The 11,752-nt window shown below is 48.2% G+C and overlaps 1 protein-coding gene across 1 annotated transcript; it reads left to right on the top strand.

Moving 5' to 3' along the window:
• Positions 1-333: 333 nt before the first annotated feature.
• On the top strand, positions 334-11,394 carry VSX1 (visual system homeobox 1). The gene is made up of 5 exons (XM_020879215.2): positions 334-848; positions 3,176-3,254; positions 3,822-3,945; positions 6,068-6,248; positions 7,561-11,394. The coding sequence occupies exons 1-5, from the start codon at positions 425-427 to the stop codon at positions 7,848-7,850; spliced, it is 1,098 nt and encodes a 365-aa protein (XP_020734874.2). The 5' UTR covers positions 334-424; the 3' UTR covers positions 7,851-11,394.
• The last annotated feature ends 358 nt before the right edge of the window (positions 11,395-11,752 follow it).

Raw genomic sequence — 11,752 nt, 5'->3', positions numbered from 1 at the left:
GTGGCTGGGAACGGAGTCTTGGTCTTAATGGGCGACTGGGTGCGGGGAGAGCGGCTCTGCGCCGGGCCCTCAACGGGGAATCCACCCGGAAGGGAGAGAAGACTCCGAAGGAATCTGGAACTTTCGGCGTTTAGAGGTTTAGGGAGGGGACGACTCGCGCCGAGAACCGGGGTGGGCTTGGTAGGGGGGACGACTGGAGAGGAGAGAGGAGAGGGTGCTGATGGAGGGGATCGCAGCTGGGAGGGCGGCGACCTAAGGGAGGGGGGCAGGTGGCGTCCCCATGTCGCGGGGTCCCGGGCGTGACGCGTCCGCGCCGCGCTGATTGGAGCCCTCCAGGCGCCCGATTGTATAAAGCGCCCTCAGAGCTGCGCCCCCTCCGCGAAAGTGACGGACGAGAGGGTCCAGCCTCGCCGCCGGAGAAGCCATGACCGGCCGAGACGCGCTTTCCGACGGGCGTGCCAGAAGCAGGGCGCTGGTGCCCGGAGGCCCGCCCACCGGTTCACGCCCCCGGGGCTTCGCCATCACCGACCTGCTGGGCCTGGAGGCCGAGCTGCCCGCACCTGCGGGCCCGGGGCCGGGATCTGGGTGCGAAGGCCCGGCAGCCGCGCCCCGCGCCGGCCCAGGGCTCGGAGGCTCCTGCCCTGCACGCGGAGCTCTTCCGCTGGGCCTCGGCCTCCTCTGCGGCTTCGGCGCGCAGCCCCCTGCGCCCGCCCGGGCACCCTGCCTGCTCCTCGCCGACGTGCCCTTCCTGCCGCCCGAGGGGCCTGAGCCCCCCGCCCCGCGGGTCCCCGGCCGACTACCGCCCCTGGCCGCCCGCCAGAAACGCAGCGAAAGCGTGTCGACGTCCGGTAAGAAGGCCAGCCCGCGCCCCTACTGTCTCTTTCCTCGGCTCGGGTGGGTAGAGTGACACTCTGGCGCCCTGTCGGGCCCCACCCCAGCCCCCCAGGTCTGCAGAAATGGGGACCTCAGAGCGTAGCCGTGCCGGGAAGCTCATTCTCGCACCCGCACCTTCTACCCCCTCCACCCCCACCCCCAGCCTCTCCTCAGGGCTTGGTCGCCGCCACCCCGCGGACACCACCACCCGATCCGGACCGGTCCTGGGGTCTCAGCGACCCAGCCTCCGGGGAACACTTTCCGCCACGCGTGGCTCGGCCTCTGGGTGCCGCAGGGGTCAGGAAACCTGGGTGGGCCTTCCTCGTTCATCAGCTGCACGGAACCCGGTACCCGCCGACTCCAGGAGAGATTAGACGAATTGATTGACGGATTGACTGGCTCTTGACTAAGCTCGGGGCGGAGGCCTGGATCTGTCCTCCTCCAGGTGCTGAAGAGTGAGTCTGGGCACCCCGCTTCTCCCCTACTCTACGCACCAGGGAAGCGAACTCGCCCGTCTTACAGCAGCTGTGCCCAGATTCTCAGAGAAGTCGGCACGGACTGTGGGGGAAAGCAGAGAGCAGTGGAAATCGACAAAGACAGGGCGGAGAAGTCGAGAGGTTTGGGACATGGGGGAAGAGAACGGAGAATTTCGGAAGAGTTACAGGGAGAACAGCTATGTGATAGTAGACCGCAGAGTTGAGCATCCAGGCGGCTGAATGCAGAAATTGCGCTGGTCTCCACTGCTGATTAAAGGAAGCAGGCGCAGTCAGCAGACACCCACTCTGAGAGGACTTTATTTCATGAGTGTCTACTAGGTGCCAAGTTGCTTCGGTCCTGTCCGGCTCTTTGAGACCTGATGGACCGTAGCCCGCCAGGCTCCTCTGTCCATGGGATTCTCCAGGCAGGAATACTGGAGTGAATTGCCATGCACTCCTCCAGGGGATCTTCCGGATTCAGGGATGGAACATGCATCCCTTGTGTCCTCCTGCATTGGCAGGGGGGTTCATTACCACCAGTATCTAGCAAATAACCGCCCCCTTCCTAAAAATGCAGGAACCGATTTCATACTGTGGATTTTTTTCCCTGCGAGGACCCATAAAGCTAAGGCAAAATACAACCACATCCTAGCCTGTGAGGGTATTTCTCAAGATCAAGACCAATACTGTCCTGTGGAAACACCATGTGACTGTGAGTGTAATGAAAGTTTCTTAGAGCCACAATAAAAAGGAAAAATAAATAGGTGAAACAGATTTAAATACTATGTCTCATTTAATGTGATACCTACAAAATATTGTCATTTTATGTGTAATCAATTTAAGAGTTATTAATATTTTACTCTGGGGGTCTATTGTCTTCAGTTCATTGGATATTTCACACTCACAGCTGATCTCAATTTAGACTGGCCACATTTCAGGGCTCCATAACTTTATGTATCTAATGGTATCAGATTGGACAGCACAGATAGTATAATATCATAATCCAATTTTCTGGTGAACTCACTGATGTAGGAGTAAAACTGATATTATTTTACTACTTTTGCCTTTGTTAATTTACATTTAGTATTTTGAAACATATATGCTTTTCAACAACAAACCTGACCATAGTTTGGTCTTCTAAACTTTCTTTCAGCCTAAATCTTTCAATATAATGGATTTCAAAAGATAAAGCATAGGGGAGTGGGTTCTTAAAATTTTTGACGCACATCTGTGAAATCATCTGGGCACCCTTGCCAAGAATGAGTTTCCCAGGTCCCACTTTCAGAGATTTGAAATCGGTACAACAGGGCAGGGGCCAGCTCTGAGGAGGGTTTTGATGTCACAAACCTCAGTCCTCACCTTGAGAAGGGTTGGCGTAATGGCTAAGATAAGGAACGTGAGATGGAAGCAGAAGGAAGTGTATGAATTTGGAAGCTGAAGGGAACAGGAAATGCAATTAGTGTTCAAGTAGCTTAAGCTTCACACACATCTGGGGTTTGAATCCCAACTTCACTGTTGACAACCTTTGTGATCTTGGACAAGTTAATCTCTCTGTGTGCCTTGGTTTCCTCCTCTGTAAAAAGAGGATAATAATAGCAGCTGTCATGGAGTTTTTTTAATTTATGAAGAATAATGTTGATATGCATGGGCAGTCAGCTAAGCGCAGCACTTGGAATATGTCATCAGATGTGAAAACTGTGATCTTGTCTTGTTAAATATTAACATCCCCGACAAGTTCATAGCTTCAATCCTCAAATTAAAATCCAGAGGGCAAAATGAAAAATGTGCTCACCTCTAAAGTCCTCTTCCTCTCCTTGTGCTAACAGATGAGGACAGCCCTTCTGAAGACAGGAGTGACCGGAAGGCATCCCCGGTCCCCAGCAAGAGGAAGAAGAGGAGGCACAGGTACTAAGATCCCACATGGCATTCCTCACCCCACCTTCCTTGAGACCCTGTGCCTGAGAAGGTCTGGTCCTGCCTTGGGGCAGCATGGGAAAGGACACAGTAGCCATCTGGGAATGTAATTGTGCCATTCCTGGGGGCTGCAGGTCAGCCTTTGTAGCATTTTATTAATGATGATGATGATGATTTTAAAGAGTTTTTGCCACACCATGTGGGATCTTGGTTCCTCAATCAGGAATGGAACCGCCTGCATTGGAAGCAGAGTCTTAACCACAAGACTGCCAGAGCATTTTGAGCACAGCACTATTAGGCCCTGGAGCATTTTGAAGACAAAATTTTGTGGGCCCTTAAAATAGGTCTTCTTAAAATGAGTTGGTGGAATTTATTGAGAAGAAAAAAAAGGACCTAAAGAGCTCTGTTTTGCTTGAACCAAACTGTGGACTTCCCAGAGGCTACCCATTTGGAGGTGGGGTGCCCAGCTCTCATGAGGTGGGGAGCAGGCATGGGGTCCCCTGAGGCTGGGAAGCCTGGCTGCCTCCTGTGGTCATGTGCCCATGTGCCTCCTTGCAGGACCGTTTTCACCACCCACCAACTGGAAGAGCTGGAGAAGGCCTTCAGTGAGGCCCACTACCCTGATGTGTATGCCCGGGAAATGCTGGCCGTGAAGACTGAACTCCCCGAAGACCGAATACAGGTGCAGGGGCCCCCTCTCCTCCCAAAAGCACCCAGAGACCACGCTGTTCTCACATGCAGCGAGTCAGCCCACGGCCACCTCGAAACAGCCCCCTCCGTCCACAAACCGAGGGTCATTTAGATGCCAGAGTCTTCCTTTGTGTTCATTTAGACAGGATGACCCCTGTAGCCTTCCAGCCTTTTTACCTTTTATTAAATCATTCTTAGAGTTTGTGGTGGACAGGGAGGCCTGGAATGCTGCAATTCATGGGGTCGCAAAGAGTCGGACACGACTGAGTGACTGAACTGAACTGAAATCATTCTTAACAATTGTACAATTTGTACAACATCTAGAAATAATGTAAAGATATCAATGAAAAAAATGACTATCCATCCACGGCAGACCCTCAAAAAACCAGTGTAAGTAGCTGATGAGGACTTTCTGCACACCAGCTCCCCGCCATATACACACTTGACCCTGAAATACTCACACTCACAGAAGACTGGTCTTTGTCTTCACATTAAGCCATCCTATGTGCTGACAGCACATCCTCTCCAAGTCAGAAGACATGCCACTCACTCCTTTTTTTTTAGTTTTATTTTAACTAAAAATATATTTATTTATTTTAGTTGGAGGATAATTACTTTACAATACTGTGGTAGTTTTTGCTATACATTGACATGCATCAGCCCCTATTCTGAAGCCCCCTCCCACCTCCCTCCCCACCCCATCCCTCTGGGTTGTCCCAGAGCACTGGCTTTGAGTGCCCTACTTCATGCATCAAACTTACACTCGTCATTTATTTTACATATGATAACGTACATGTTTCAGTGTTATTCTCTCATATCATCCCACCCTCGCCTTCTTCCACATAGTCCAGTAGTCTGTTCTTTACATCTGTGTCTCTTTTGCTGCCTTGCATATAGGATCATTGTTACCATCTTTCTAGATTTCATATATACATGCTAATATACTGTATTGGTGTTTTTCTTTCTGACTTACTTCACTCTGTATAATAGGCTCCAGTTTCATCCACCTCATTAGAACTGACTCAAATGCATTCTTTTCTATAGCTGAGTAATATTTCATTGTGTATATGTACCACAACTTCCTTATCCATTCATCTGCTGATGGACATCTAGGTTGCTTCCATGTCCTAGCTATTGGAAACAGTGCTGCAGTGAACATTGGGGTATGTGTGTCTCTTTCAGATCTGGTTTCCTTGGTGTGTATGCGCAGCAGTGGGATTGCTGGGTCGTATGGAAGTTCTATTTCCAGTCTTTTAAGGAATCTCCACACTGTTCTCCATAGTGGCTGTACTAGTTTGCATTCCTGCCAACAGTGTAAGAGGGTTCCCTTTTCTCCACACCCTCTCCAGCATTTATTGTTTGTAGACTTTTTTATGGTGGCCATTCTGACCGGCATGAGATGGTACCTCATTGTGGTTTTGATTTGCATTTCTCTGATAACGAGCAATGTTGTTTTCATGTGTTTATTAGCCATCTGTATGTCTTCTTTGGAGAAATGTCTGTTTAGTTCTTTGGCCCACTTTTTGATTGGGTTGTTTGTTTTTCTAGTTTTGAGCTGCATGAGCTGCTTGTATATTTTGGAGATTAGTTCTTTGTCAGTTGTTTCATTTGCTATTATCTTCTCCCATTCTGAAGGCTGCCTTTTTACCTTGCTTATAGTTTCCATCATTGTGCAAAATCTTTTACATTTAATTAGGTCCCTTTTGTTTATTTTTGTTTTTATTTCCATTACTCTGGGAGGTGGGTCATAGAAGATCTTGCTGTGATTTATGTCAGAGTCACTCACTCTTTTTAAACAATATCTGACATTAATCTTTTCTTAAGATAAAGCAATCCAACAACTGAAGTTAGAAGGGACCATTGCTCGGTGAACATTCCCATCAGAGTAAAAACTGTCTTCTTTGCACAGTGTGGGATGCTCTGATTTTGTCTTGTCATCCTTGACTCCATGGAAACTTCAGTGGAAATTGATCCAGATCACTTAGCACTACCATCCCTGTGAACTGTGAGACCAGGTGCTCCCAGAGAGGGTAGCTGGCCCTTATACCCCTTTGTGCTGGGTGGGGGGGTCTCCTCCTATAAGCCTCTCTGCTTCCCCTCCCACCTCAATCTAGGTCTGGTTTCAAAACCGGCGGGCCAAGTGGCGGAAGCGAGAGAAGCGCTGGGGCGGCAGCAGCGTGATGGCCGAGTACGGGCTCTACGGGGCAATGGTGCGCCACTGCATCCCTCTGCCCGACTCCGTCCTGGGCTCTGGGGAGGGCGGCCTGCTGGGCTCCTGCGCACCCTGGCTCCTGGGTAAGGAAGAGGGCCTTGCAGCCCTCTTGGGCGCCACTTGGGCGATGTTCGGGGTCCCTATGCCTGGAAGGCCACTGCCAAGCCAAGCAGTGTAAATTTACTCCTATTTTTAATTAATTACAAGGCCTGGACTCTGATCAGTTGTCTTATTTTTCATTGGAACTGTGTAGGCAGTGTGTGGACAGGTCCAGTCAAGCCCTGGTTCTCTGAGTGGAATGATACATGTTCATTACGTGAAATATGTATTTCCAATGTTGAGTGCTGTCAACCACACAGTTCAGATCATGGCAATAGGAAGCAAGACGGTGCAGGCAGTGAACCTACAGGCTGTTAACCGCATGCACCCTGGACTCTGGAGGTCTGGTTCTCTGTCCCGGTTCAGCTGATAACCACCTGCGACGTAGCTGTTCTGTCCCCTAGTTTTTGTGCTAGAACAGTCTGCTCTGTTGGAGTTCAAGCTTTGAGGCTGGACGTTCTGAGAAGCTGGCATCCTTACTGGTCTGTTGGCTATTACTGGAGAACCACGGGCTTGGAGAAATGAGTTATAGACAGCATCCAGGCAAATTAGGTGGAGAAAAAAACAAGGCAGAAAGTTAGGATTAGGGGGTGCTCTCAGGGGGCCAGTTTTAGGCTGGGGAGGAGGAGGGATTTTGTTCAGCAAAACATTTTTGGTCCCCTACCCACCTGAAACTATGCTGGGACTGGAGATATCAAGTCATCTTTGCCCTCAAGGACTGGAGAGCTTGAGAGAGAGCTCTGGGCAGGTCACCCGGTCCACCCTTCTGAGCTTACATGAGCAGGTGGGGTGAGCTTATTGAGTCTACAGGTCTGCGGCCTTACAGGAAAGTGGGCCTCGGGTTGCCAGACACCTGACTTTTTGAGAGAAGCTGGACATCTGGCTTTTGATGTAAATCTCTTGGTTTTAAAATCTTGCCAACAAACTTTAAAATAAAAATTTAAAAACCACCATGTCATCCAAATAAGGCATTTGCCCTGGCTGTGCCCAGTGTTGAGAATTACAACAAACCCTAATGTTGAGAGTTACCTACAAGACTCTCCGGTAGGCCCCAGACAGGCACCAGCAACAGAAATCCTAATGGGATTTAGACAGCAATGACAAGAAAGAAATTTTACTTAATTGCTATATTTAAAGACTGGAGAAGGAAATGGCAACCCACTCCAGTATTCTTGCCTGGAGAATCCCATTGACAGAGGAGCCTGGAAGGCTATAGTCACAGAGTCAGACACGACTGAGTGACTAAGCACATATTTAAAGATATCTGTTTTTATTTAATTTTTAATTTTTTGCCAGGGATGCATAAAAAGTCTGCAGGGACGATAAGGAAAGCAGAGTGTGAAGAAAAGCTGGCAGCACTCTGGGGCTCTGAGCACCTCAAGGAAAGTTCTAGCCCCCGTCAGGCGGGACCCCAGAGGGGCTTGGAGGAAGGCAGTCCTGTGAGCAGTGTGGAAGACGTGGTCATTGATCTCTCCAGCTCCACACGCCAGGAGACTGAGAGAGTGCAGCAGGGGGCCGGGGCCCAAGGACGTCCAGACTCTGAGGGGCTAGAGGGGCTCCAACCTGGGAAGGAGGGGGCCTTATGAAACCGCAGGCCTCTACCCCTAACGTGCAAAGGCTGGAAATATGCGCATTCCTCACCAGCATTTTTCAAAAGACAAACGTCCAAGACAATGCTCTCAGCTGGATTTTCTCCTTCCTGTGTCAGGATAAAATGCAATGTCAACTTGCTTTAAGAAGACAAATGGTGACTCTTGGAACATTCCACTGCATTCTAGAATGAAAATCACTCCTTGAAGGCACATGAATCAATTAATTAGATCTAAAACTTTCATTCTCTTTTATAGGTAGAACTTGAGGAGGGAGGATTTCAAGCCCCAAAGGCATTCTCACTGCCAGACATCCTGAGGTTTGGTTCAGTAGACTGTGTAGATTCATAGGCTAAGTATGCTGTCCTTACACTGAATCAAAAAATACAGAAGTATTTAATTGACGGAGAATCATATATCTTCATAAACAGTGAAGACCTTGTGCAGCTCACATATGAATGAAATATGATATTCTTATCTTGAACTTGGCTTTAGACATTTCCATTTTCTTCTTAGACAACGATTCTGTGTCTCTCTGAGTGTCATTTGATTGGGTCTGTGTGTCTTGGAACACTTCCTCCAAGGAAGCCCTCTCTCCCTTCCCTTCTGATACAGCAGGAGACCATTTCTGAACAACTGTTAAATATCTATAAACAGGTTTTAAGGTCAGATCCAGCTTCTCGGTTTGTTAAAATTTATGTTTGAGAGCACTTTAGAGACTTGATTTTGTGAATGTTTCCTCGCCTCTATTTCCTCCTTTTATTTATTATTTAAAAATAAACGTTTTGTGGTTTGCTTGGTTCTCTGCACCCCCTCTGTCCACATGTTCATCTACTGCTGCCCTGACCAAAGGGATCCCCATTTCCTGCCCCAAACTTTATACCTGAAGCCTTCATGCTTGGCTGCAGCTCTTACCCTGTGTTGCTCCGTAGACCCCTATAGGGCAGTGGCCATGTCTAACTCTTTTTTTTTTTTAAAGGAAAACTTTTTATATTGAAATATACCCAATTAACAATGTTGTAATAGTTCCAGGTACACAGCAGAGCGACTCAACCATATATTATACATGTATCCATTCTCCCCCAAGGTCCCCTCCCATCCAGGCTACCATGTAACATTGAGCAGAGTTCCCTGTGCCATAGAGTAGTACTTTGTTGGTTATCCATTTTAAAATATAGCTGTGTGTACATGTCGATCTCAATCCACCTGCAATGTAGGAGACCACCTGCAATGCAGGGACACAGGTTTGATCCCTGGGTGGAGAAGATCCCCTGGAGAAGGAAATGGCACCCCACTCCAGTATTCTTGCCTGGGAAATTCCATGGAGAGAGGAGCCTGGTGGGCTACAGTCCATGGGGTCGCAAGAGTTGGACACAACTTAATGACTAAACCACCCTCACCACATGTCAATTTCAAATTCCTTAACTATCCCTTCCCTTGAGTCCTTTCTGAGTTCAGAGTCCAGACAGAGCTTGTGGCTCGCTGATGGGGAAGCTGAAGGGGAAAACGTGCCTCCCCGCCCCCTGAAGAGGCAGGGGAACCTTCTACAGGTGACTTCCCCCAGGAATGGGCACAGCACCCCTCAGGCCAGACTTGGCTCTTTAGTCTCTGCAGATGAGAAAATAAAGCCTCTTCCCTGTGGCTTCTTTTCTTATCCTGAGCTTGTCCCAGACTACTGTGGAAATTAAATGTCACCTATGCTTACCATCGCAGCAGCAAACCACAAGCCCCACTTTCTCTCATTCATTCTGGCACCTGGCGATCTTGCTCGAAGCCTGGGCCTGATGGTGAGAGGGCTGTTGTGAAGAGAATCTGGAAGTTGATTTCTCTGCCTCCCGCTGGACTCACAGAGCAGGCCCCAAGTGACACGGCCACACTTCTTCCATTCTGTTTCCTGCCTCCATCCAGTTCTCAGATTCTTGCCTCCATCTCTTCCTAGTTTATCCAGAGTTGAGTTTGAGGGAGAGAGCTAGTAACCTGTGCAATTTATATATATCCCACTCATAAAATAAAATACTAAGCAGCCACTAAAAATAACAACGAGGCATATTTCTGTGGAAACATGGTCATGAAATGTTGCTGAATGGGAAAACTCCTAAATGAATCCCCCAAAGGATACAAGTAGGAAAAAATAGGTAAAGCAGAATAAAAATGCAATAAGGAAACTTAACTGGCATAAAAATGATACAGATAGTGGACAAATTTCTAGGCAAAATTACCTAAAGGAGGAGAAGGCAGGTAGAAGCAAAAGAGAAAGGTCCTAGAGACAGTAATAAAGGCCATTTAAAAAGTATATAAAAACACCGATGTCGCAGTTTTTTCAGTCATAAAATGGGAATCATAATACAACACCCTTGCTCCCGAAGAGAACGCAAAGATGTGTATGAAGTGTGTACCTCCGTTTCCAGCATGGCAGAGAAAGAGAAAAATAAATATTGACTATTGTTGCCACTGTTACTGGCACTCCTCTTAGTCTTCAAGGCTCAAGGAAAATACTTGCCATCATCATTATGTAACAACATGGGACCCAATAAATATATCATGGGATATAGGTCGGAGCACCATGCAAACAGCTGTTAAGAGCCCCAGGGTCAACGGCTTAACTCCACTCAGTGTCTGCGGCCGCAGGAGAGGACGTGCCCAACACGGAGAAACGCGCCTTGCCTGGTGAACTTGAACCTGGGCTGGGCCTTCCAGCAGCTCGGGGACGCAGGTAGGGTCTGTCCTGACTCCTTCGCCTTTCCCCCTGACTTGTCCCCCCGACAAAGCCACCGGACACGCCGCAGGCCTCCTCACTTCCCATTGGTCAGAATTACTGTCACTCTTGGATATAAACCAATCGTGAGTCAAGGGGGCAGAATTCCTCCGTTGGCTTAGGCCAGAAATTCCCTGCTGAAGGACATGGCAACCCATTCCAGTACTCTTGTCTGGAGAATCCCAGGGACAGAGGAGCCTGGTGGGCTGCCGTCTATGGGGTCGCACAGAATCGGACACGACTGAAGCGACTTAGCAGCAGCAGCAGAAATCCACTGCAAGGAGATCCAACCAGTCCATCCTAAAGGAAATCAGTCCTGAATATTCATTGGAAGGACTGATGCTGAAGCTCCAATGCTTTGGCCACCTGATGTGAAGAACTGCCTCATTGGAAAAGACCCTAATGCTGGGAAAGATTGAAGGCGGGAGGAGAAGGGGACGACAGAGGATGAGATGGTTGGATGGCATCACTGACTCAATGGACATGAGTTTGAATAAACTCTGGGAGTTGGTGATAAGACAGGGAGGCCTGGTGTGCTGCAGTCCATGGGGTTGCAAAGAGTCGGACACGACTGAGTGACTGAACTGAACTGAAAAATTCACCTGTGGTCCCCAAGCTCCTCTTGCCCTGAAACTAAGTATCATTGGACTTCTCCCAGCAAAGAAGAAAAAGGAGTGGCCGCTGACCAGCCAAGGGTCAGGCTGGCCACAGGCAGGATGTGAAATAATGTATGTGACACTTAAAAAAGAAAGCAGATGAAAATCCTTTGAAATGTTCAGTGTTTATCTTTGGATCATGGGTTAATGGATACTTCTTCTTTTCATATTTTCTATGTTTTGTAAACTTAGTATGTAAAAATAAAATAGTTAATATGAATAATATTAAAATGCTAATTCCTCTTTCTCAATTTAGGGCTAAGTACACACAGGACAAGAATCTCATTTAAAAAACAGTGAAAACATTTTTTGACACAGAGTCTGTATTTTGCCTGCATTTCTTGTTGGGTCAATACAGGTGCCAAGTTGATAGGAAACACATGGTCCCTTTAAACCCTCACTCAAATCATGCAGCCAATGGGAATCTGACTACTGACAGTAGGACAGAATTGTTCCCAGCTTTCAAAATTGCTTGCCAGCTGAAATTT

Source organism: Odocoileus virginianus, chromosome 9 (assembly GCF_023699985.2).
Source record: "Odocoileus virginianus isolate 20LAN1187 ecotype Illinois chromosome 9, Ovbor_1.2, whole genome shotgun sequence".
Classification (NCBI taxonomy): domain Eukaryota; kingdom Metazoa; phylum Chordata; class Mammalia; order Artiodactyla; family Cervidae; genus Odocoileus; species Odocoileus virginianus.
This window is presented reverse-complemented; position numbering and strand designations above follow the sequence as displayed.

Bases quoted from the DNA above. Each gene is read 5' to 3' on its own strand.
- VSX1 (XM_020879215.2), top strand. From the start codon at position 425: ATGACCGGCCGAGACGCGCTTTCCGACGGGCGTGCCAGAAGCAGGGCG. The intron at 849-3,175 runs GTAAGAAGGCCA...TTGTGCTAACAG, and splicing joins CGAAAGCGTGTCGACGTCCG to ATGAGGACAGCCCTTCTGAA. The intron at 3,946-6,067 runs GTGCAGGGGCCC...ACCTCAATCTAG, and splicing joins TCCCCGAAGACCGAATACAG to GTCTGGTTTCAAAACCGGCG.